A 27,913-nucleotide genomic window follows, 5' to 3' on the forward strand; every position below is an offset into this window, starting at 1 on the left:
ATGGAAAATATGCTTTATAACTTAAAGGAATCACAATAGGCCCGAAAACTTTGTGAAAAGAACAATCATTCAGAGGATGAACCTTTTTAGCGACCCAAGTCCATATAATTTTACGACCCAAATTTATTGTATATTTCACTGCAAGCATTTTGGTGCAAATTAAGAGAGGTCCTATTTCCTCATGTCTTTTTTTCCCCCTCAACAGGATTTTGCCGTTCAAGAAGAACCTCCAACACAAAAGGTCCAACATGTGGAATTGGTTGAGGCAGAGGAACAAGGCCAACCCCAGAGGTCTTACGAGCATCAGGAAAAGAATGTGCATGAGAAGGCGAGACAACAGCTTGTGCAAAACAAGCCAGGCGGCAAAAAGAAATTAGAACCATCTTTGAAATGGAAGAACCTCGGTCTCGCGTCTCCCTATGAGTACGTGATAATTCCACCCTGATATACAATGTCCTTGAAATATTGCAATGCATGTGATATGTGTGGCGGGAACTTTCTGCTCCAATAGATTTGAAGCTTTTAAGTAAGAATGGGGTGATGCTGGAGTCAAGCACTCCGATGGCTGCGTTTGTCTCATTGTGTCTTCTCCACATGCCAGCAGTCACACATTATAAAGATATGGTTTTATATGGCTCATACATTTAAGGGAGGGCACAAATATTCCTGATTATCTGGACGATCCCAGCTAATGGATGTGTTCACTGTGTTGAACCCCTCAGCTCAATTATAGACCGAAAACTTGGGCGCGGGAGGATAAATTCACAGAAATGATCTATCGCATATGTTCTTTGATTGATAAATAGATCTAGCAGGGGTTTGAGTATTTGCAGCTGCACCTTGTGATAAGTGTCCCCATTTTTAAGAGGCAACTGGCTCCAGATAAAAGTGCCTTTAAACGGCTAAGAAAGCCTAAAATCCCTGCGTCTCTCTTCTCTCCCTCAATGCCTTAGATGATGAGGATGTTATGTTACGATAAATAACTATTTAAAAACAGACAAATGGGTAATGATGTGTGCCTTTTTATTTTATTTCGTTTTTTTTTAGTGAAGCAGATGACAAGAAATCGAAAAAGAATGCAGTGAGTGAAAAGTTTGCCGAGGCACAGGAGAAGATGCAGAAGAAAGCCGATGTCTCTGTGTCCTCCTTACCTGGTCGGCAGTCGTCTAATAAAACGTAAGCCACCTGATGGGGATTTCTCTTCCTGCGCTGCACAAATGACAGAGCTTCCACAGTACAGCAGAGAAAGCAGCAGCTGACAGAACAGGAGATTGCTGAGTTGACAGAAAGAAAAGATTGGCAACACTCTTTTGATCTATGATGATATTCTCTGTGGATTATAAGTATTCTTATATAAGATAATGTATGGGTCTGATGTACACCTTCCCTGTTTTTCCTCTGGCGCCTGGCGGTGAGGTTTCCAGCTGTCCCCATAATTGTGACAAGCCAGTATATATATACAGGACCTCTAGTAAAGTTACTGGGTCGACTGTAGACACTGTTCTGCCGATGAGCTTTTTTCCAACTTGCACCAGTGAAACTTGGTACACGTACAGGAGGGGACCTAGGCAGGTAGCCTAGTGGTTAAGAGCGTTGGGCCAGTAACCCAAAGTTTGCTGGTTTATATCCCAGAGCCGGCAAAGGTGAAAAATCTACCGTTCTGCCAGGAAATGAACCCCCAACAACAACTGCTCCCCTGGACGTTGATTAAGACAGCCCCCCACACCTCTCTGATTCAGAAGGTGTGGGTTAAATGCATTCAGTTGTGCAAGTGACTAGGTATCCCCCTTTCCCTCAGGGAGCCTACTGACATTACTTATGGACAGTAGTGATAGCAGACACAGGGACCGTGCTTCACTGCTTAATTAAGGCATGGTTCAGTGTTTATCATGGCTCTGCTACGCTGCCTGGGAAATGGTCATATCGGCTGGTTTCCTCTGATAATGGCCTTCTCTGGAAATTCTATCTGTGTACATGAGAACCATCTCCCCGCGGACTCATTAGAACGTGTACCAAATTTCATTGCTCTGCGGTGCGCCATTTTAATGACACACTTATTTGAGTGGCCCAGCTGACTTTAAAATCCATCTGCATTTCTGTTTGCGTGTATGGAAGGAAGGCGACGGTAGAGAGAGGCCCGCTCTGTGTAGTATGATGATGAATACTCCAGTTCCCCCATTACTTTCGGACCCTCTCTCTCACTTTATGCCTGGTTGCTGCTGCTTAGATCTCGAGGACGTTCAAACCTGACATTTCCATTTATTTTAATGGTGCTTGTTGCATAGAATAACATTGCCGTTATTTTAAATGGAGAAACCTCAAATATTGTTATGTGTATCATTACAGTTATTTAAATCCTTCCTGTGTATGTACTTGTATAGTTAATTATTTTAGGGGGTAGATCAGCTTTAATATTGCAGATAAATTGGTAGCTTCCATCAATTTAATTGTCTGCATCATTTCCAATCCCCATATATTTCTTTGTAAATATATACAGTACCATTCAAAAGTTTGGACACACCGACTCATTTAGGAGTTTTTCTTTATTTTTTAATATTTTCTACATTGTAGAATAATAGTGAAGACATCAACACTATGAAATAACCAAAAAAGTGTTAAAGCAAATCAAAAGATAAGTTAAATTTGAGATTCTTCAAAGTAGCCTCCCTTTGCCTTGATGACAGCTTTGCACACTCTTGGCATTCTCTCAACCAGCTTCATGAGGTAGTCACATGGAATACAATTCAATTAACAGGTGTGCCTTTGTTAAAAGTGAATTTGTGGAATAAATTTTCTTCTTAATGCGTTTGAGCCAATCAGTTGTGTTGTGACAAGGTAGGGGTGGTAAACAGACGATATCCCTAAAAGACCAAGTCCATATTATGGCAAGAACAGCTCAAATAAGCAAAGAGAAACAACAGTCCATCATTACTTTGAGACATGTCAATGCGGAAAAAAATTCAAGAACTTTTAAAGTGTCTTCAAGTGCAGTCGCAAAACCATCAAGCACTATTATAAAACTGGCTCTCATGAGGACCGCCACAGGAAAGGAAGATCCAAAGTTACCTCTGCTGCAGAGGATAAGTTCATTAGAGTCTGCTTCACAGAGTTCATGTATAACACATCTCAACATCAACTGTTCAGATGAGACTGCGGGAATCAGGTCTTCATGGTTGAATTGCTGCAAAGAAACCACTACTAAAGGACACCAATAAGAAGAAGAGGCTTGCTTGGGCCAATAAACACGAGCAATGGACATTAGACCAGTGGAAATCTGTCCTTTGGTCTGATGAGTCCAACTTTGAGATTTTGGGTTCCAAGCACTGTCTTTGTGAGACGCAGAGTAGGTGAACGGATAAACTCTGCATGTGTGGTTCCCACCGTGAAGCATGGTGGAGGAGGTGTGATGGTGTGGGGTTGCTTTGCTGGTGACACTGTCTTTGATTTATTTAGAATTCAAGGCACACTTAACCAGCATGGCTACCACGGCATTCTGCAGCGATATACACAGATCTTTTAAAAATATATTTTCCTTTATTGTTTTCCACTAACCCTACCACCTTATACATAGTGTATACATTTTAGGGACACAATCTATTTTACAAGAGTTATCTTTTTTTTTTTTTTACTCCTAACCTTTCTGCTACCCTCAACCGCTCCCATCTATTTCTGAAGACCATCCAGTCCTTGTATAGTTATTACACACACTAGGTCTAGATAGTGATTTTAACCTTTCAGTTATTTTAAATTACAAAAGTAAATCCTGGACATTAACCTTCATATTTTGTTATCACATGCCGACATTGAAACTCTTCTTGTGTATGAGTATGAACACACAGCCTAGATGTTGATTGTTATCTCCTGCTGGGTCCTGCTCCTCAGTAAGACCCCGGGAGGAGTTGGTGGCGCCGATGACTTCAGTGAGAGTTCATCAGAGAGTGAGGAGGATGAGGAGCAGCCAGAGCGCCGCACGGAAAGCAACACAGACCTGCCCTCAGAGTACTGGCAGATCCAGAAACTGGTCAAGTACCTCAAGGTACAGTACAGTAAAGTCTGTAGAGGCCCGCCCCTCCTCTGCTTTGGGTATTTGACTGAAAATAAGTTATTCTGTTTCGAAAACATGTACTATTCTAGCAGGCCAGCAGTCCACAACAGACAGGGAAAAAATCCAGGTTATTTTCCTGTGATCCGTACAGGAATTTTTTATGAGGAGTTGAGTCAATATTTTTTCAATTGTCTAAAAAGTAGTAATGCCTTTTAAGGTATTTCTCTGTGTCTGTTGTATTGTAATAGTCACAATAGTGCTAATGTCACCTGAGAGAAACATAATGTTATCACCTTAACATAATTCCACATGCCTGCTTTGCGTACATTTTATGTCATTGTCGACAAACTGACGTTGGAAAAAAAATATGCATTGCATTGCAAAAGTATTCAGACCCCTTGGATTTCCTCACATTTTATTGTTACAAAATAAATATTCTGTAATGTCAAAGTGGGGGGGTGGATAAATACATTCATAACTAAAATATAGTTGTTGCATAAGTATTCAGCCAATTTGTTTAGGCAAGCCTAAATGTAGTTTAACAAATCACATAATAATGGACTCACTCTGTGAGAAATGATAGGGGTTGACATTATTTTTTAATGACTACCCCTTCCTCTGTCCCCCCAACATACAACATATGTAAGGTCCCTCAGTCAAGTGTTGAATTTCAAGCACAGATTCAACTACTGTACAAAGACTGGGGAGCTTTTCGAAAGCCATATTCAGTCTGCTTTAGCCCCGAGACTGGGAGAGGAATCCATATTTCAGCAGGACAATAACCTACACTGGAGTTGCTTACCAAGAAGAGTGAATGTTCCTGAGTGGCCAAGATACAGTATTGACTTAAATCTGCTTGAAAATCTATCGCAAGACTTGAAAATGGCTGTCTAGCCATTATCCCCAACATCATGACAGAGCTTGAAGAATTTGGGAAAATATTGCACAATTCAGGTGTGCAAAGCTCTTAGAGACTTACCCAAGAAGACAGCTTTAGGTGCTGCCAAAGGTGTTTCTTACATGTATTGACTCAGGGAGCGGAATACTTATGCAATGACTATATTTTAGTTATTTAATTTCTATTCATAAAAAACAAATGTTCAAATTTTTCTCCCACTTTGACATTACGGAGTATTTTGTGTAGATTGTTGACCAAAAATGACAATTAAATCCCACTTTGTAACAAAATAAAATTTGAAGAAATCCAAGGGGTCTGAATACATTGTATAAGGTGCTCCTGTTTTAAAGCGCCTGCTTTGTAGTAGGATGTTTATTGAAGTGGTTGGCCTGGGTCTGTGGAATTCCTGTTTCTGACACACTAGGCCTGTTTGGGTGCATGTGCGAGCCAACACTTAGGAGATAGAAGAGAGCTGTCTAAACGCAGCAGCTGGACACGCTGTTTGCCCACACCACAGAGCATAAATGAAACGCGCCTCTGAAAGGTCTGACAGTGCATATGGTGAATATTAACGTGTCAAAACACAAAAGGACCAAAAACTCCAGTGACCCAGACTGACTGGAAATACCTCCATCTACTGCCTGATTTGAAAGGATTTCTCCCTTCTCTCACTCTGTGGTTACCGGTCAGTTTATTTGGATAGATACCGCTTAGGCCCATGACATGATGTAACTGCAATCATATGATATTGGGGTTAGTCATTCATTGCATATCTGGCCCATATACTTTAATGATAATCATGACCTAAGGTAGCTTCTCTCAGCTATGAATCGGCCATTTCAAATCTAGTAAATAAAATTTAAAAAAATGTGTGATAAATATATTTTTTTATACAAATTAAATTGATTTACGGTATAATAATTCAATATGAATTACTTTATTTCGTACCTCTATGATCTAGGCATATTAAATATTAGCAGAAACTTAGCTGTGGTACAGTATTTGGCTCTGTCCGTGTTTTTATATACTTTACTGTAATCGGTACCCCCTAATAAGATCATTCATAGGGCAATCGGTGGTTCTCTAAATGAAACATTCATGCAAAGTTCAGTTCCAGGTAGATATTTTTAGCTTAACAAAACATCAGATAATTAATGAAAATTCCCTCTTAGGAAAGCAGCAGTTACTCTCTTTTCCAAAAAAGGATTTAAAATGGAAATGATATAGAAAGAAAATGAGAGAACTTTCAAATGTCATTTTGTTTGTATACGTTGTAGTTTTCAGTGGGATTGAAGTGAATTCGTAGTGATACTTTGTGCCTTCAACAATATGCATTTGTAAACCTGTACTTCCCAGGCAGTATTATATCTGTCTGGGAACCACACAGTGGAGTTATTTATGGGGTTTGTCCAGTAGTCATTTTATAATATCATTACCATCAGAAGCTAAATGTAATCCAGAGCCAAGTTAAATATCTGTTTTATTTTAGGAGTAAGAACAGTTTTTTCCTTCTTCTTTTCAGCAGTATAGACAGACATTTGTACTTCAGGAAGATTGAGACTTTCATAAAGCAACACATGAATGATCTGTGTTGCATTTGAGTGGTTATTTATCTAAGGATATTTAGCTAATATGTGTGCCGACATTGCATGCGTTTAGAATGTCTTATGGGAACGTGCTAATATGTATACTAATATCTATATGTGTGTGCCGATGAATACACCTACAGTATGCCATATAATAAGTTGTGTTTTTGCTTGATGTGGCTGATGTTATAATGATGTTAACATGTTGCTTGCCGCAATGACTTAAACACTTTAGAAGAGACTTGTGTGTGTGGAGTAGAGTACAGTTGAAGTCGGGAAGTTTACATACACTTAGGTTGGAATCGTTAAAACTCGTTTTTCAACCACTCCACACGTTTCTTGTTAACAAACTATAGTTTTGGCAAGTCGGTTAGGACATCTACTTTGTGCAATTCACTGTATCACAATTCCAGTGGGTCAGAAGTTTACATACACTAAGTTGACTGTGCCTTTAAACAGCTTGGTAAATTCCAGAAAAGGATGTCATGGCTTTAGAAGCTTCTGATAGGCTAATTGACATCATTCGAGTCAATTGGAGGTGTACCTGTGGATGTATTTCAAGGCCTACCTTCAAACTCAGTGCCTCTTTGCTTGACATCATGGGAAAATCTAAAGAAATCATCCAAGACCTCAGATTTCTTTTTTTAGATCTCCACAAGTCTGTTACATCCTTGGGAGCAATTTCCAAATGCCTGAAGGTACCACGTTCATCTGTACAAACAATAATACGCAAGTATAAACACCATGACTACGCCAGACTACGGTTTGCAACTGCACATGGGGACAAAGAAATGTCCTCTGGTCTGATAAAACAAAAATATAATTGTTTGGCCTTAATGACCATCGTTATGTTTGGAGGAAAAAGGGGGAGGCTGTTTTAGACAAAAAAAAACTTTAACCAAGTAAGATAAATACATGTTCAATCAGTCCCGAGTGAATGAACAACAACAAAAGCTTCCTGTCATCACCAAACTGTCCATTTAAATAGTGTCAAGATAATGCATTCATGACAGGGTTTGTCGCGTAAGCGTTACCATCACCGCCATGAGATCTGAAGGCCCTGGGTTCGCCCCTCTTTGAGGAGACATTTTTAGCATTCTCTTTCATGTATAGTGTTGACACCGCCCTCCCAGTCCCGACACACACCTCTCCACACACGGTATGGTGTGTGCTTATTTTCAATGATTAGGATGCTCTTAAAAGAGCATCGTTGAATGGCAATGGACAGGGGCTGTGGTGCTTACGACTGCGGCCTGTTCCATTCGAGCATCCCATTGGTTCCTGCATAGCTACCTGGTGTTGCCTCCCGCCTGCTATGTGAGTCCTCCTATCTAGCTAGTTAACTAGCTGGGTAACTAGCTAGCACACAGTGTCCTTCACTCCCACCTGCAGAACACCTGCCCTTGCCATCGTTAACAGACCTTCTGAAACAGTGCACAACAGGAGGGGAGCGCGAAATACACTGTCTACCGGTGTTCTAGCTATTGTTAGCTAGCTAGCTACCTAGCCCGCCTGCTGAGTGCTAGCTTGCTAGCTAACTAGTAGAACTGCAGAAAAATAGTGCCCGACTTTTGGGGATGGACACTGTCTACCGTTGTCCCTAGCTAGCTAGCTACCTATGTTGTCACCCCCACCTCTTCTTCTGTGGGGTTTATCGGCTGTTGGCATCCAACGTTATGGCACGTTACTGCCACCTACTGTCCTGGAGCGCTCTCGCCTGTGTACCGGTGTCCTAGCTTTTCTAAAAAATGGACCACAAGAAGTATAAAGAGAGGTTCCTGCAGATGAAGGAATGCCCACATGTAGGACCACCCTGAATTGTGGGCCGCAATTGCACCCTACTCCATCTTGCTACTACGGAGGAGAGAACGGTGGATACTGGAGAGACCAACTCTCAAGGAATACGTTGTTGCCCTCATGCATCAGATGCACTCCAACCCCTAGGGTACATCCCAGGAACACACTGCTTTATGGCTGGGTGGTGGATTGTGTTCCCTGAAATGTTTATCGTGCTGGGCCCACTCTATGCATTTGGTTAACTTCTGGTCCCACTGGAACATCCAGCTCCTCCGCTGTGCGATATCAGAGAAGACCACCGCTGTCCCGGGAAACATTCGGATGACCACCTCTAAATCCGCACATCAGCCACACCAGTGCCGTCTCTTTGGTGTGTCCCAAGTCATCTCCACCAAGATGTATAACTAGGATGTCAGGGAGAGAAGTAGCACAGGCCCTCTGCTGGCACAGAACACAGAGCAATTTGTGCCACTTCATGCATTGCTCTCCGAGCCACCTAAAGTGACAGTCAATAATGTATGTACAGTAAATTGTTAATGGGTAGGCTACATGTTGATTATTTTGCTGTGAATATTAAATAAATACTAATAACTACATTATTTCTGTTGCCATTTTCCGTTATGGTGTATTTTAACTTGACTATATTGCTGTGTTATGTTGTATAATTATGTTGTGTAATCACCTTCCGATATGAAAACCTTGGAAATTAAGTGAAGAGTAGGCATTGGTCTGAAGCTGAAAAAGAAAGGAAATTGACACCACAATGCCTACTCAACTCATGCTCGACCAAGGTTGTCCAGCACACAGCTTTGACCTACTACAGTAGCTATGTTGGTCTATTACTTCAAACATTTTGTATGCAGGTTGCTTAGGATTCAAACCTTCTCAAACTGCCTAATTCATACTCTTCAGTGGAATAATGGAATGCACAGGGTCCTGCTATTAAAATAATACTGTATATCATTAGGCTGTATGTGTTTTTATAAATAGGCCTATTGTAAATGTTAATTGTTGAAGCATCACCATCTTTATTGCAAAAATAAATACAAATACACACTTTAATCTTTAATCACTTTAAACATATTAATTTGACAGAGGTAATCAACTACCCACTGATCAGCACAGAAATTGATAGAACAGGACCATTTTGTGAAACAAGTGTTTCTGAGCCTATGTCAATATTACACAGGTACGCTAACTGTTACAGAAATCTACAACAATGCTAGAGGCATCACTACAGACCCTGTATTCCAGCCGGCTGCGACCGGGAGACCCGTGAGGCTGCGCACAATTTGCCCAGCGGCGTCCGGGTTAGGGGAGGGTTTGGCCGGTCGGGGATGTCCTTTCGGGGCGCATGCATGCTGACTATGGTCGCCAGCTGTACGGTGTTTCCTCTGACACATTGGTGTGGCTGGCTTCAGGGTTAAGCAAGCAGTGTGTCAAGAAGCAGTGCGACTTGGTGGGGTCGTGTTTCAGAGGACGCATGGCTCTCAACCTTCGCCTCTCCCGAGTCTGTACAAAGGTGTAAAAAGTAATAATATGGATACATTTCCCTATATGGTAGCGGTCTCTCAGATTGAAGAATATACAGTAAAGTTTCCATACCACGTAATTGCCATCAATATGCACTGTAGGTAACCACAAGCTGAAGCCAAACTGCCTCATTTGCTAGAATTAGATACATGACAACTTAACAGTTTCATATAATGTGCTGTCGCCATAGCTGCTACCAATTACCCTAATTTGTGCTCTGCTTTTTTTTTGATAAAGCATTGGCGATAAGTGGCTTAAGTGATGATTAGCAAAAAATATTTAGGCGCCAAATGTATTAACATGTTTATTACTTAGCAAACCACACTCAAAGGTTGTCTATTGTGTAAGTGTTTACAATGACGGCTAGAATGTGATCATTTTTGTTGCATAGGTGGCTTCTTCATTTTACTGCCACATAATAACACATTAGAGGATCCCTTATTTGTCCCTAATATATATTTTCATATATTAGCATTAGATCATGTCCTTTAGTTTATATTGTCTTATAATAATGAGATTACAGTATATTTTGTTTTATGTCCTGAGAAAAAGTAACTGATGCAATCATTTTATAATAAACAATAGAATTATTATGTATATTAATTTCCAAGTAAAATTTAAGATATTGCAAAGAGGAAGGTGATGTAAGTAGGTGTCATGATTTACTTAAGCGTCTAGAGTGCTCCCCACGTCCATCCACGATGATGACACTTTGTTTAACCCTGGTTGAGGTTGTCCACCCTCTGCTGGTCAGTAGCAGAACTACAGACCCCATAAGTTCTCCTGCCATACAAAAGAGCCAGGGTCAGTCTCTACACTCACATTAACTTAATTTCTACAAGTGAAGCATTATTTCCAATGAATTAGGTGTTTCGGAGCTTTGAACAGAGTATTCAGCTCTGTTAACATGTTATAAAGACATTTTCAGAAATAGTTTCTTAATTAACTACCAGGGAAAAAAATGATGGTTGATAATAAGCCTCGGACTAAAAGGGAAAATATAAATACAACACACATCAGTTTGAACCATTATTTTGGAAACCCATAGAAATTAAGTGGGCTACTTTTGCACCAGACACAGTCATTTTCACTATGAATGTCTGTACCTATTTCCATACTTTTTAAATTAAACAACTTTTTAGTGACAGAAAATACCACAAAACGTTTGGACGCCTGACAAAACTGTATTATTTCACTAGCCGCTACAAGACAGCAGGGCCAGTCATATGCTCAACATTTTATTTTATACACAATCCTATGTCCAATGTGAAGTAAGAGAGAACCACCAATCATTCTTTCCCTATTCCTTACCCATAATGGACTTGGCAGTAGATGGCTACATTTTCTTCATCTGTACCCTACATGGCTAGTCTGCTTCAGAAACGACAGAATAGTATAAACCACATGAATCCGGGATGTGGCCCCAGCCAAGCTGGTTGATTCTTTCTTGCACCGACTGAGGTCGAGGAGCACAGACAGTAGGAACACAGGCAGTAGGAACACAGACAGTAGGAACACTGACAGTAGGAACACAGACAGTAGGATCACAGACAGTAGGAACACAGACATTAGGAACACAGGCAGTAGGAACACAGGCAGTAGGAACACAGGCAGTAGGAACACAGGCAGTAGGAACACAGGCAGTAGGAACACAGACAGTAGGAACACAGGCAGTAGGAACACAGGCAGTAGGAACACAGGCAGTAGGATAACAGGCAGTAGGATCACAGGCAGTAGGAACACAGGCAGTAGGAACACAGGCAGTAGGATCACAGGCAGTAGGAACACAGACAGTAGGATCACAGGCAGTAGGATCACAGGCAGTAGGAACACAGACAGTAGGGACACAGGCAGTAGGATCACAGGCAGTAGGATCACAGGCAGTAGGAACACAGATAGTGGCTCCACCCCACATGTCATAGATCCAGCTCTGTGGCACAAACACACACACACACACACACACACACACACACACACACACACACACACACACACACACACACACAGGTTATTTCCTTGCTGTTTGCAATTAGTTGTATCAAGCAGTGAAGGTTTCAGACATTTCTGGTGGTGAGGAGGTCTAAACAATGGGGGAGACAAAAGCAGACTTTATTTTAATAGGTGATATCAGGTTAACTCCTTTAATTAAATTGTATCCCTGATAGTTTTTTAATTGGTTGTAAAACAGTTTGAGTCCCATAAGGGTATTTGATTAGTAGATACATCTTTTATACAATGGTCTCTATAATTTACCTGAGGAAGGACCATTGAGTTGTTGATTAATGATGATCATCCAGCGCTGCATGTCTGGTGTGAATTCCAGAGCGACCTTAACACGTAAATTCCCTTTATGCAATGTCTACTTCCCAGGGCTTACTTAGTACCTGTTGCACTTGCTCAGTTTTTAATGTATGTGTCTGAATTAATGGACCATAAGAAATGCTTGTTTTATAAACTCAGCTAAAAAAATAAATGTCCCTTTTTCAGGACCCTGTCTTTCAAAGGTAATTTGTAAAAATCCAAATAACTTCACAGATCTTCATTGTAAAGGGTTTAAACACTGTTTCCCATGCTGGTTCAATGAACCATAAACAATTAATGAACATGTACCTGTGGATCGGTCGTTAAGACACTAACAGTTTACAGATGGTCGGCAGTTAAGGTCACAGTTCTGAAAACCTAGGACACCAAAGAGGCCTTTCTACTGACTCTGAAAAACATCAAAAGAAAGGAGCCAGTTCGTCTTGTTTGTGTTTTCAAGTCAACCAGTGTTTTTCCTGTTCTCCTGCTTTTTTGCATTCTCCTTTTTCTAGTCCTCCCAGTTTTGACCCTTGCCTGTTCTGGACTCTGTACTCGCCTGCCTGACCATTCTGCCTGCCTTGACCCCGAGCCTGTCTGCCACTCTGTTCTGGTTTTGACCTTTTGCCTTGACCACGACCATTCTCCTTCCTACTCCTTTTGGATTAATAAACATTGTAAGACTTCAACCATCTGCCTCATGTGTCTGCATCTGGGTCTCGCCTTGTGTCATGATAGGAGCGGGATCGATTTGGAGGTGGAGGGTTCCTCATGGTCTGGGGCAGTGTATCACAGCATCATCGGACTGAGCTTGTTGTCATTGCAGGCAATCTCAACGCTGTGCGTTACAGGGAAGACATCCTCCTCCCTCATGTGGTACCCTTTCTGCAGGCTCATCCTGACATGACCCTCCAGCATGACAATGCCACCAGCCATACTGCTCATTTTGTGTGTGATTTCCTGCAAGACAGGAATGTCAGTGTTCTGCTATGGCCAGCGAAGAGCCCGGATCTCAATCCCTGGGACCTGTTGGATCAGAGGATGAGGGCTAGGGCCATTCCCCCCCAGAAATGTCCAGGAACTTGCAGGTGCCTTGGTGGAAGAGTAGGGTAACATCTCACAGCAAGAACTGGCAAATCTGCTTCTGTCCATGAGGATGAGATGCACTGCAGTACTTAATGCAGCTGGTGGCCACACCAGATACTGACTGTTACTTTTGATTTTGACCCCCCCCCCCTCCTTTGTTCAGGGACACATTATTCCGTTTCTGTTAGTCACATGTCTGTGGAACTTGTTCAGTTTACGTCTCAGTTGTTGAATCTTGTTATGTTCATACAAATATTTACACATGTTAAGTTTGCTGAAAATAAACGCAGTTGACAGTGAGAGGATGCTTCTTTTTTTTGCTACGTTAATATTGGTAATTGACTGCATTCACCAGATCACGAGAGTATATACTGTATTTATGAATACTGAATTCCCTTCATTCTTTCCCTACTTTGTAATGTGAAATATTTAAATATATTTTTCCTCTGGATATAATTTACGAGGACATTTAGTCATCTCTATCATTGCCAAATCCCGCTGGTAGTGAAATGTATAGAGCAGTGAGTCCCTCCCCAGTTTTGGAGCAGACGTGTTCACCTGGGTTTAAACTACTATAAACAAAACACATAGCAGCCTAACCTCTGCAGTCTTCCCTGTTATCCCCCCTTATTGTGACAAGTGTAAATCTATGAAGTATTGTTTATTTTCTGTGGCGAATCACAAATGCCCCAAAGTCACATAAATACTGTCGAAAAATGTCCTCATCATGTTATGTAAACCCTAGTCATTGGTTATGTTTACAGTTTATTCATGTGTCTTTCATAAGCTGTAGTCTTTAGATGCAGACAGAGGTTGCTTTCCAAATAGTACCCTATTCTCTTTATAGTGCACTACTTTTGACCAGGGCCCATAGGGTAGTGTACTACATAGGGAATAGTGTGCAATTTGACAGACAATTGTTGAGTTGTAGGCTATCTGCCCCCTCTGCCTGCACATCTGCCCCTATCATGCTAGCTGGATGAGAGTCAGAGACATCCATCTTAACAGATTGTCAGATGTTGTCAATGTTTTAAAGAATGTCTACAATACTTCTAGACCAAAGCTAACAAAACTGGAAGCATATGATGTTTTCTCTGTGGTATCAGTTCTAAACATAGCGTTTTGTTTTTACAAGGTAGGATCCTAGCCCCACTGAATCCTTTGAAGAGTGAGAAGGGGTGGTGGAGACTACATAAGCAGTAGATCCACTGCTGTTAATAGACAAAAGGTTCACATTTAAGCCAACGTCATAATATGGGGAACACATGTGTCCATTATCCCGCTCACAACAGTGTTTCAGGCTACCTCTTTTTGGGAACTCCTTCATATCACGGTTCTCCCAGATACAGTGATTTTAACTGTACTCCCATAACATGAACTGCGTAGAACTTACTGTTATCCATAGCCCCCCCCCCCCCCCCCTTTTAAATAGCTCTTCTATCTCACGTTAGTGCGTACATTACATAAGAGATTTGAGTCCCCTCTGCGTGGGCAGAGTAATCTGCCTGGGATGGTCCTGAGTCGGAGATGTTTGTGAAGTGTGCAACTAATAAAGCAGCTTTGCAGTAGTGCCCTAAGAACTCACTGATCTCCACGTCTATCTGTGGTTCATTTAAAAGAAGAACAGAAAGAAAGAAAATGAAACAATAAGATTTGGATTGTTCACTTGCCAGGAGATTTTGACTTTAGGGTGCCGTGTCACATTTCAAAGTCATGCAACACATCCAGCTTACATCCAGCGTATTTTCTACCTACTGTGAGGAACTGTTGTTTCAATCTGGAATCAGAGGGTTTTGTTCTGTCTAAGCTATACTGAACACAAATATAAATGCGACATGCAACAATTTCAATGATTTTACTGAGTTACAGTTCATATAAGGAAATCAGTCAAGTGAAATCAATTCATTATGCCCTGATCTATGGATTTCACATGACTGGGCAGGGGCGCAGCCACTTGGGAGCCAGGCCCAGCCAATCCGAATGTGTTTTTCTCCAAAAAAGGGCTTTATTACAGACAGAAATACTCCTCAGTTTCATCAGCTGTCCGGGTGGCTGGTCTCAGATGATCTCGCAGGTGAAGAAGCCGGATGTGGAGCTCCTGGGCTGGCTTAGTTACACGTGGTCTGCAGTTGTGAGGCTGGTTGTGCAATTCTCTAAAACAACGTTGGATGCGGCTTATAATAGAGAAATTAAAATTAAATTATCTGGCAACAGCTCTGGTGGACATTCCTACAAGTCACCATGGCAATTGCACACCCTCTCAAAACTTGAGACATCTGTGGCTTTGTGTTGTGTGACAAAACATTTCAGAGTGGCCTTTTATTGTCCCCAGCACAAGGTGCAACTGTGTAATGATCATGCTGTTTAATCAGCTTATTGATATGCCACACCTGTCAGGTGGATGGATTATTTTGGCAAAGGAGAAATGCTCACTAACAAGGATGTTAACAAATGTGTACACAACATTTTGGAGAAATAAGCTTGTTGTGTGTATGGAACATTTCAGTGATCAGCTAATGAAACATCTGATCAACACTTTACATGTTGTGTTTGTATTTTATTCAGTATATTTCACATCAACAGAAGGTACACTGCAGGAAGAAGACACAATACAGACTAAGTGTCTGAGAATTGTTGTATCTACAGTGCCTTGCGAAAGTATTCGGCCCCCTTGAACTTTGCGACCTTTTGCCACATTTCAGGCTTCAAACATAAAGATATAAAACTGTATTTTTTTGTGAAGAATCAACAACAAGTGGGACACAATCATGAAGTGGAACGACATTTATTGGATATTTCAAACTTTTTTAACAAATCAAAACCTGAAAAATTGGGCGTGCAAAATTTACTTTCAGTGCAGCAAACTCTCTCCAGAAGTTCAGTAAGGATCTCTGAATGATCCAATGTTGACCTAAATGACTAATGATGATAAATACAATCCACCTGTGTGTAATCAAGTCTCCGTATAAATGCACCTGCACTGTGATAGTCTCAGAGGTCCGTTAAAAGCACAGAGAGCATCATGAAGAACAAAGAACACACCAGGCAGGTCCGAGATACTGTTGTGAAGAAGTTTAAAGCCGGATTTGGATACAAAAAGATTTCCCAAGCTTTAAACATCCCAAGGAGCACTGTGCAAGCGATAATATTGAAATGGAAGGAGTATCAGACCACTGCAAATCTACCAAGACCTGGCTGTCCCTCTAAACTTTCAGCTCATACAAGGAGAACACTGATCAGAGATGCAGCCAAGAGGCCCATGATAAGCCATTTCTTAAAGATATCCATAAAAAGTGTTGTTTAAAGTTTGCCACAAGCCACCTGGGAGACACACCAAACATGTGGAAGAAGGTGCTCTGGTCAGATGAAACCAAAAATGAACTTTTTGGCAACAATGCAAAACGTTATGTTTGGCATAAAAGCAACACAGCTCATCACCCTGAACACACCATCCCCACTGTCAAACATGGTGGTGGCAGCATCATGGTTTGGGCCTACTTTTCTTCAGCAGGGACAGGGAAGATGGTTAAAATTGATGGGAAGATGGATGGAGCCAAATACAGGACCATTCTGGAAGAAAACCTGATGGAGTCTGCAAAAGACCTGAGACTGGGACGGAGATTTGTCTTCCAACAAGACAATGATCCAAAACATAAAGCAAAATCTACAATGGAATGGTTCAAAAATAAACATATCCAGGTGTTGGAATGGCCAAGTCAAAGTCCAGACCTGAATCCAATCGAGAATCTGTGGAAAGAACTGAAAACTGCTGTTCACAAATGCTCTCCATCCAACCTCACTGAGCTCGAGCTGTTTTGCAAGGAGGAATGGGAAAAAATGGCAGTCTCTCGATGTGCAAAACTGATAGAGACATACCCCAAGTGACTTACAGCTGTAATCGCAGCAAAAGGTGGCGCTACAAAGTATTAACTTAAGGGGGCTGAATAATTTTGCACGCCCAATTTTTCAGTTTTTGATTTGTTAAAAAAGTTTGAAATATCCAATAAATGTCATTCCACTTCATGATTGTGTCCCACTTGTTGTTGATTCTTCACAAAAAAAATACAGTTTTCTATCTTTATGTTTGAAGCCTGAAATGTGGCAAAAGGTCGCAAAGTTCAAGGGGGCCGAATACTTTCGCAAGGCACTGTACCTTCCGCCAACTTCCTTCTTTATGCGTGTAATGCCACACTCAATCTCAACTAAATTGTTTGGTTATGTTTCCAACACTGTCAACCCAATCACCTATCATTATATAGGTCAGAGAATGACCCCAGTCACCTGTTTTACATCTTTTTGCGCACGATGCACTCAAGAGGCAATAAACCCAAATTGGCTCAATATCCTCTTCCTATATATTGAGGCACTTGAAGTGAAATCAAAGAAGATTTTTTTATATTTTTTTTTACTCCCAAACCACTTGTTTGCTTAGTAGTAGTTACTAAGTAGTTAATTGGGTAGAAACAAGCTTAGAGTTATTTTATGTGTGTATAGCAACTGTCATAACAGAGAGTCTTTTGAAATGCTTACTCATTATTATGTTCAATCAACATTTCAATGCTAATTTTTCTCTTTTATCTTCAACTTGGGTCATTGTCTATGGTTTCTGGCCACAGGCATCTTGAGTCCGAGTTAATGCCATTCCATATCAGATCATTCCTCTCCACCGGTGTTTAACTGTCACAAAATAACCCCAGCAGGCATGGTTAAAGAGAGATATCAGTAGAGGGAAGGAGGGGAGACGCTGTGTCCTCATTTTTCTCAATGTCTCTTTAATTATTTTCTCTGCCGTTTTATTCATTGGTGCCGTGTTTTCATTCTCATTTCAGGGAGGCAACCAGACGGCCACTGTGATTGCTCTGTGCTCCATGAGGGACTTTAATTTAGCCCAGGAGACGTGCCAACTGGCCATCCGGGATGTAGGTGGCCTTGAAGTCCTCATTAACTTGCTGGATACAGAAGAAATCAAATGCAAAGTGAGTAGCCCTCCCAGTCCCTGCTCCCTGCCAAGCGGACCTGGATGCCCGTGGGGGGGGGGGGGGGGGGCTGTGTGTGCCAGCCTAGTGTTTCAGATACCCAGAGTACTGACTGGAGGTCCTTTAAAGACACAGGGAAGCAATTCGACTTCAATAGACCTAATGAGATGTGTGGGCGCTTTTTATACAGCATGCCTTGATATTGAGACTCTTTAGAAACTGCTGTCTATTTTTAGGGGTCACTTTACCTAATCCTCTTTATTTGTGCTCTTGTTGATGGATGTTTAGCCCATGTTGTTGACATTGGCTTTGCAGTTTTTCTTCATACAAGCCAACGTTTTTTACCCGCTAAGGAGATTTAGCGAGATGTACTCTGTGGACTTACCGTCTTCGTGCATGGTTTAGATTGGCTCTCTGAAGATTCTGAAGGAGATCAGCCGTAACTCTCAGATCCGTCGGGCCATCGCTGACCTGGGGGGCCTGCAGACCATGGTGAAGATCTTGGACTCCCCAGACAAGGACCTAAAATACCTGGCCGCAGAGACCATCGCCAACGTGGCCAAGTTCAGACGGGCCAGAAGGACAGTCAGACAGCACGGAGGGATCAAGAGACTGGTGAGTCTAGTGGGAAGATATATACTGTGCTGTAGCACAGCAGCGCATAGCCTTGCATAAGGGAACATAATGCTAATGTTATTTAGACAGACGCTTTGATCCAAAACATTGACAGTGACACATAAATATATGGGAATGTATTCCGTGCGGGAAATGAACCCACAGCCCTGCTGATGTTCCCAGCAGCACGCTCTAACTGACCCTCTACAGAGCCCATTTGGAGTCACATGCTATAGCAAAGAAGAACCTTAGGCAATATAGTCCAATATAGTCAAATTATGGCTCCCCTCTACAGAACACAGCCCAGCAACACACAGCTCTTCACAGCACTGGCTCTTCTAAGTACCTCCAGTTTCCATACACTGGGTTCCCTGATACATGCCACCCTCACCCACCTTTCCCCTAGTTTTATGTTACAAAACATCAAAGTCATTGGGGGGGGAAACGGATAGAATGTCCTTTGACATCCTTGGATCTGAGTTGATGTTTATTGACAGAGCGACCTGTGATTAAAGCCTGTGGGCCTTGTATATTTATCCTCAAGCACCAAATCGGATGTGCTCATTGCAGTCATTGCAGTGGAGAGATTAATTTCACGCTGAACTACAGACTGAGACCACCTTTGAACTGCATAACATGTGTAATAGCTTTGCCTGCTCTGTCTCAGTGGCCGTGCAGGAACTATGGCTTTAACACAGCCCTGACACACAGACCGACGCTCATAAAGGGTCACTCTGGGATTTCAACACTGTAACATCAACACGCAGACCTGCTCTTTTTCCACATTCTGAATCTCAGTTTTTTTATTCTGTCAGCTCACATAGTAATATGATTTAATTATGCACCTAATCATGGCCAGCAACTTTGCTAATCTCATTCAATACATTGCGTCAACGGAAACCACAGCTATCATTACAGCATTTCCTGTGGTTTTCACATTCACTCTCGCAATGTCGGATAGATATTTTATTTGATGCACACGGAATCGTTGAGTGTGTGTTCTCTGTGTGTGTGTGTTCGTTCCCAGGTAGAGTTACTAGACTGCGTGCCTGACTCGGCGGCCCTGACAGAGGAGCAGGAGAAGGACGTGGAGGTGGCTCGCTGCGGGGCCCTGGCCCTCTGGAGCTGCAGTAAGAGCACCAGGAACAAAGAGGCCATCCGCAAGGCCGGGGGCATCCCTCTTCTGGCTCGCCTGCTCAAGTCTCCCCACGAGAACATGCTGATCCCTGTCGTGGGAACCCTGCAGGAGTGTGCCTCCGAGGTGAGGGGCTCACTATGAGGCTCTGGCCAAAAGAAGTGCCCTATATAGGGAATAGTGTGTCCATGTCGGGTATACCTATGGTTTAGTGGGCAGCATGTGTAGCAGATTAAGGTATGGAGTGCTACCCTGAAGAGGACCACCTAGTGATTCATCATTGCAAACCAAAACACTGTCATTGACTGCCTATGTGTTTTCCCTGAACGTTCATTTCCAGAGAAGTTACAGGATTGCCATCCAGACAGAGGGTATGATTGAGGACTTGGTGAAAAACCTCAACTGTGACAACCACGAGCTACAGATGCACTGTGCCAGTGCCATCTTCAAGGTAACCATGGTTATGACTCATGTTAAGAATGTTTTCAGTCCATCATAAACAAACAAGAATAAATTGAGGCTGGGAATGTGGACAATGCACAAGCATTAGGTCAAGAAACATCCCAAAATATGTCTAGCAATGTTTGTCTGTCTGTCTCAGTGTGCAGAAGACAAGCGTACCCGTGACCTGGTTCGTCAGTGCGAGGGCCTGCAGCCCCTGGTGACTCTGCTGAGCCAGGCAGACAACAAGCAGCTCCTGGCTGCCACCACTGGGGCCATCTGGAAGTGCTCCATCAGCATGGAGAACGTGGCTAAGTAACGTTACTCCTCCCTCCCTCCCTCTCCCTCCATCCAGGCATCCCTCCCTCCTTCTCTCCTTCCCATTATTATTAACCCTCATTATCACTACAGCCCCACTCAGACTGGAGCCTGACCAGCACCAGAGGTAAACTGTGTGTTGCTGGTCGTGGTCCCATATTTACTGTAGTGGGGGGGGGGGGGGGGGGGGGTACTTTAGAGTGGGGCATGTCTTATGTCATTGGTAGGTTGGTGCAATTACTGGTAGCCTATAAAATTAGACTGGCTCTGACTTTGACAAATTACCCACACAGAAGTACATTTTTGTTTTGACTGATGTCCACTTAGCATGTATTGAGTGGGCAGCCATAGGTGCTCGTAATACTCAGATAATATGTTTGCAAACTTAGTGTCACGAGTCTGATGGGAATTTAGAGAGCTAACTTTAAAGTATGGGGAGATGGGTCTACAGTACGTTCCAATGGAAATCCTAGTGATAGCGGTTTGGATGGTATGCTGCAATCACGTGGCGTTTTTACGAGACCTCTCATGTGTTCATATGTGAGTCTCACTTTTTCCACTCCCAAAAGTTGTCACGTCTCGTCCTTTACGTTGTGTCTGGCCGAAGTGATTATTTGGACAAAATGTAAAGTTTTGCAGCTACACAGATTCTATTAGCGCTGATCTTTTATGTGACTGTTAGCAGGAGGAATGTGCGCTTTTCAGCCGTTAACAAAAGATGAAGTAAAGAGTTTATTTTATAGACACCCTTTGGTGTCTAAAGCAGCTCTCCTCCCATCAGTAATGAACATGGGCAAGCGGACTGAGAGAAAGCTGCCTCGAAAATGACTCCTCCATAATGTTGGAAAGCTGACAGACTCTTAAATCATTTGTCATGTTACGGCATACCCACGTTTATTTCATTGTCATTTAGTTCCCCTCAACAGTCACACTTTCTGGAATCTTTCCTGGCTGGCTTTATTTTGCGTGGGATGATTTTTTTAAATCAGTCATTTTCCCTCAAAAATAAATAATGCCTGAAAACCGTGCCCCGGCAGCGCTCAATGGTTGCTAAAGGTACTCCCATGACTTGTTTTGTTGTTGCTGTATTTATTTTATTTGTCAGAGTGACTCAGGGGACAATGCAAGCCATATGCATTCATTTATACCACCGTAACCTCTTAATAAATTCAAGGCTTATTTTCAGAAACGTAGCCAACAAACTGATAAGGCTGTGGCTTTTTTTTTTTTTAAATACGTTTTTACGATAAAAGAGGCTTTTGGAGTTTTATGTGATGAATTAAGATCATGTGGAAATGTCTAGCATCTGACTCAAAAACTCTGTAGGCCTGAAAATTGCAGAGGAATTTAAAAAATAATAGTAAAATGTCCCAGTAGCACTCACACCGGCCTCTCTCCACTTCATATTTCATAACTGACAGAATGATATCCTACATTTAGAGTCTAAGTTAAGTCTTCCCAACTGGAAGCAAGTGCCTGTTGCCACAGTCAATTAAGCAATGATCCCATTATAGAAGCATGCCAATAACGCTCTCTTTTAAAACAGGTGGATATAGATTACTATCTCTGTTGCCAAGTTCATGGTGGACAACCAGACCAGTGGTTATTTTCATAAACAAAAGCATCTGTTCTGTTTGCATAGAACGAGGAGTGTTGGATAACAACAGATTTAGTTATAAAGACTAAAGAATTCATACAGCAGAGAGTTCAAGAAACAAAGTGAACCTTTCAGACTGCATTTCAGTCCTCTGGCTACTTAACAAGCCTTCCTATTCAGTCCAGTTCAGATGCATATGGAATAACACAAAAATGGCAGAGATTGGGAGCCCTTTAGAGTGCAGCCTGGCACGGCGATAAAACAAGTGAACTACACTGGCAATGAGTAATGTGGCACCCTGTGCACTTGCTCCCATTACAGGCCGCTTCTCTCAGCGTACTTACTCATAATACTGTTGCTATGCAAAAATGGTCCATAATAATAATAATAAAAATAAATAATGATACTGATAATCACATGTTAAACCGCAATTTTCTGACACTTCATTGGCAAGCATCAAACCCTCACACTCATTAAGGGGAATGTGATAGATAACTAAGGAATCTAGTCAGTGAGAGAGTGACCCAAAGGGCCGTATCACCCACTACAATGTTTCATTGAACGGTTGCCTTCCTGTGTTTGTGTTTAGTTTTTTGGACGGCTCGGGAGGTTGGTGTGAATAAAGGTAGAAATTTGGCCGTGGGTTCTCCAGGAAGGCCGGAGAGGAAACCAGCACTATGAAGAGTAGACTGTTTTAATCCACACTTACATTTGCGAGTGGATCTGTTTTTTATTTTTATTTTTTTATTTTTTTTAACTCTCCCAGGGTTATTTGAATAACATGTAAAAATGTCAAGACGCAGGTTTGGAATCACATGACCAAGTCATTACTGTCAAAAAGGAACGGCTGCAAACGGTAATAGAGTTTTTTGTCAAGAGTTGTTAAGGGCCGTTGTGTTAATTTCAGAATCAATCATGGGCCGAGTGGTGTTTCGAGACGAAAATCGTTTTAGAATATATTTGACAGAAACAGTAATGAGAGGGAGTTGAGCTTTTTTTGTATTCCCAAGTAGTAAATGAACAACTCAAGCAGCCCTTGTGGCCAATAGCAGACAGTGTGCTTTCGTGTGAGTGATCTTTAACATGGCATGGCTGTACTGTACAGTAGGGGTGTGTGGGATGCAGGCCTGAGATATGTGGAGCGAGAGGGAGACCTCCCCTAAAGTCCAGAAGAAGACACATGTGTTAGCTATTTTCCTGATTAATGATGCATCAACATAAGAGATCATTGATGGCCAAAAAATATAATTATCTTCATAATTTAAGTGTGTTTGTTTTAAAGGTCTACATCGGCTAAATGCCGAGAGATTGACATTGTCCTAAGATCTGCAATATGGAGCCTATAGCCTGTATGTATGAAAGGCCTTAATAAAAAGGCCTCTCAAACCTCTTGTCTCGCACTAGGAACGTTTTGGACTGTTGTTTTGTGCAGATTTAAAAGCAGATGCATAGGTGCATTGATACGTGTCCCCTTGAACCGTATATACGGAAGTGTTATGCACACACACAAAAGCTGTGTAAAAACTAAGCCCTGTAACAAACAAGTGAGGGAATAACTTTGCAATGGAAAGTGGTCCTCGCCAAGACTCGTACTGTATTTGCCAACGCAATAATGTTTGAGGTCAAGATTGTATGGTTCAGTTACAATTACTGACTATGCATCCAGTCCTCCTTCTCTTACCTCTCTTCCAGAGTCTATGATGAGCAGAACACCATCATTATGTATCATAATGATACTTCTTTCTTACCTCCCGTTTCTATCTGCAGAACTCTGCTCACCCGACCTCTAGGCCTATTCAGGCAGCAGTTCACTCTCCTTCATTTTGTAGTAGGTTTGTTTTTCTGTCCAACGTCAGACAGTAGAATGTATCCTTCTGAAAGTCTCCCAGGCCCTTTATGATTCCCATTGAACGTCTTCGAGGCTCTCTTCCTTTCCCGTAGTCCTTGAAATGACAGACAGGCAGCTGTGGTATAAAAGGACAGACAGGCAGCATTCAAATTCTTTGCACCACCAATGTGAATGAATGTGTTACTGTAACAGATGTGTTTAGAAAAAGAGCAACACAATTCGTCATAGAACTGCTACACAGAAGCCTCTCTTTGGTCCCTGTGCCTTTTGATAGGCCTTAATGATGCCTCCACTTGTATTGAGCCTACTGTTTGTACGAGGAGCTCATTCAGCCAGTTTCGTGTTACTTCTGCCAATTACGCGAGCTGGGATTGGCTGAACAAAAATAGGCATGACTTGCAGTCCATTTATCAAAAGTTATTTGTGCAATTACAAGGGAATTCTAGGTCTGGTAATTTCCAGGGACCTCACAATACGATATTATCACAATGCTTAAGAGCCGATACGATATGTATTTAGATTCTATCAAATCAACATTTATTGGTCTGGTACACAGTTTTACAGATGTTAACGCAGGTGCAGAGAAATGCTTATGTTTCTTGCTCCAACAATGCAGAAATGTCTAGCAATCCAATGACTATACATACATAGTCCAACATTTACACAAATAAATAAATAAAGATGAGCAATTTTAGAATCCGGAATATATATATATATATATATATATATATATGTTTACATACTGTTTTACACACTTTATATGTTTATAATGTATTATGTTATATGTTTATAATATATTCTAGTCAAGGATTCATCCTATATAACTACTGCTGTATACACCTTCTGTACACACCACATCTATTCATATACTGTCCATATACTGCGTATACACACTATAATAAATATATATATATATATATACACATACACACACTATAATATATATATATATATAAATACGAAATACTATTATATATATATATATATTATAGTGTGTATATATATATATATATATATATATTATAGTGTGTATATATACAGTGGGGCAAAAAAGTATTTAGTCAGCCACCAATTGTGCAAGTTCTCCCACTTAAAAAGATGAGAGAGGCCTGTAATTTTCAGAAAATCACATTGTAGGATTTTTTATGAATTTATTTGCAAATTATGGTGGAAAAATAAGTATTTGGTCAATAACAAAAGTTTATCTCAAAACTTTGTTATATACCCTTTGTTGGCAATGACAGAGGTCAAACGTTTTCTGTAAGTCTTCACAAGGTTTTCACACACTGTTGCTGGTATTTTGGCCCATTCCTCCATGCAGATCTCCTCTAGAGCAGTGATGTTTTGGGGCTGTTGCTGGGCAACACGGAGTTTCAACTCCCTCCAAAGATTTTCTATGGGGTTGAGATCTCGAGACTGGCTAGGCAACTCCAGGACCTTGAAATGCTTCTTACGAAGCCACTCCTTCGTTGCCCGGGCGGTGTGTTTGGGATCATTGTTATGCTGAAAGACCCAGCCACGTTTCATCTTCAATGCCCTTGCTGATGTTTTCACTCAAAATCTCATGATACATGGCCCCATTCATTCTTTCCTTTACACGGATCAGTCATCCTGGTCCCTTTGCAAAAAAAACAGCCCCAAAGCATGATGTTTCCACCCCCATGCTTCACAGTAGGTATGGTGTTTTTTGGATGCAACTCAGCATTCTTTGTCCTCCAAACACGACGAGTTGAGTTTTTACCAAAAAGTAATATTTTGGTTTCATCTGATCATATGACATTCTCCCAATCTTCTTCTGGATCATCCAAATGCTCTCTAGCAAACTTCAGACGGGCCTGGACATGTACTGGCTTAAGCAGGGGGACACATCTGGCACTGCAGGATTTGATTCCCTGGCGGCGTAGTGTGTTACTGATGGTAGGCTTTGTTACTTTGGTCCCAGCTCTCTGCAGGTCATTCACTAGGTCCCCCCGTGTGGTTCTGGGATTTTTGCTCACCGTTCTTGTGATCATTTTGACCCCACGGGATGAGATCAAGCGTGGAGCCCCAGATCGAGGGAGATTATCAGTGGTCTTATATGTCTTCCATTTCCTAATAATTGCTCCCACAGTTGATTTCTTCAAATCAAGCTGCTTACCTATTGCAGATTCAGTCTTCCCAGCCTGGTGCAGGTCTACAATTTTGTTTCTGGTCTCCTTTGACAGCTCTTTGGTCTTGGCCATAGTGGAGTTTGAAGTGTGACTGTTTGAGGTTGTGGACAGGTGTCTTTTATACTGATAACAAGTTCAAACAGGTGCCATTAATACAGGTAACGAGTGGAGGACAGAGGAGCCTCTTAAAGAAGAAGTTACAGGTCTGTGAGAGCCAGAAATCTTGCTTGTTTGTAGGTGACCAAATACTTATTTTCTACCATAATTTGCAATTAAATTCATTAAAAATCCTACATTGTGATTTCCTGGATTTTTTTTCTCATTTTGTCTGTCATAGTTGAAGTGTACCTATGATGAAAATTACAGGCGTCTCTCATCTTTTTAAGTGGGAGAACTTGCACAATTGGTGGCTGACTAAATACATTTTTATCCCACTGTATATATACACACTAATATATATATATATATATATATATATACATATATACATACACACACTATAATATATATATATATATGTATATAATATATATACTATAATATATATATTATAGTGTGTATACACAGTATGGACAGTTTATGAATAGATAAGGTGTGTACAGCAGTAGTTATATAGGATGAATCCTTGACTATATATAGGATGAATCCTTGACTAGAATACATTTTAAACATATAAAGTGTGTAAAACAGTATGTCAACATTATTAAAGTGACCAGTGTTCAATAACTCTTGGGCAGCAGTCTCTAAGGTACAGGGTAGAGTACTGGGTGGTAGCCGGCTAGTAACAGTGACTAAGCAGAGTACTGGGTGGAGGCCGGCTAGTGTTGACTGTTTAACAGTCTAATGTCCTGGAGATAGAAGCTGTTTTCAATCTCTCGGTCCCAGTTTTGATGCACCTGTACTGTCTTCGCCTTCTAGACGGCAGCGGGGTGAACAGGCCGTGGCCCTTGTGGCTGAGACAATTCTATATGACAATTCTATATGTATTGTGATTCGATACTGCGATTTTATTGCGCTTTGGTGTTCCAAACATATTGCTCACTATCTGTCTGCTGGAGAGAGACAAGAGAGAGCATGATAACATTTGTTTTGATCAGTCATGGAAATAAAAGTCCTATAAACATGTTGGCTCACTATTTAAAAAAAAGATGGACAAGCTATAGGATGGAAAATAACGAGTTCTGGCACATGTACAGCCAACTAGCACTAGCTAACGCTACCTAGTATCAAATCCATACCCGGAGTCAAAGTATCGATATAATATTGTCCAAAATAATATCTGTAATATCTGTATAAATGATATCCCCCATCACAAAATTCTGCTGTTGGAGCACCATGCAGATACAACTTCAATGGTGGCCATATGAATAGCATCGTTGTTCTACGCTAAATTCACTAAAAGTTTGCTTTGGCAGCCGCTCCGTTCATTACTGTTATACTTGCAAGAATATGTTTCGGTGGATCATGACCAAAACCAAATGACCTTGGACACTTTCTACAATAGCCTACGGACTGTGTTGCCAGCAACCATAACTGTGAGGGAAAACAGTCATAGAACGTAACCGTACATCAGAGGTTTGTTGAGGCTT

At 41.5% G+C, this 27,913-nt stretch overlaps 1 protein-coding gene across 2 annotated transcripts in view; it reads left to right on the forward strand.

The window, feature by feature from the left end:
* odad2 (outer dynein arm docking complex subunit 2) overlaps positions 1-27,913 on the forward strand; it is a 68,778-nt gene that overhangs the window by 16,676 nt on the left and 24,189 nt on the right. For both annotated transcript variants that reach the window (XM_031796789.1, XM_031796788.1), the window contains exons 8-15: positions 206-423; positions 1,048-1,176; positions 3,883-4,036; positions 18,073-18,219; positions 18,625-18,834; positions 19,862-20,095; positions 20,310-20,420; positions 20,571-20,725. In XM_031796789.1, coding sequence (XP_031652649.1) covers positions 206-423; positions 1,048-1,176; positions 3,883-4,036; positions 18,073-18,219; positions 18,625-18,834; positions 19,862-20,095; positions 20,310-20,420; positions 20,571-20,725 — 1,358 coding nt within the window. The remainder of the gene's footprint in view (positions 1-205; positions 424-1,047; positions 1,177-3,882; positions 4,037-18,072; positions 18,220-18,624; positions 18,835-19,861; positions 20,096-20,309; positions 20,421-20,570; positions 20,726-27,913) is intronic.

This window comes from Oncorhynchus kisutch, linkage group LG18 (genome assembly GCF_002021735.2).
Source record: "Oncorhynchus kisutch isolate 150728-3 linkage group LG18, Okis_V2, whole genome shotgun sequence".
NCBI lineage: Eukaryota > Metazoa > Chordata > Actinopteri > Salmoniformes > Salmonidae > Oncorhynchus > Oncorhynchus kisutch.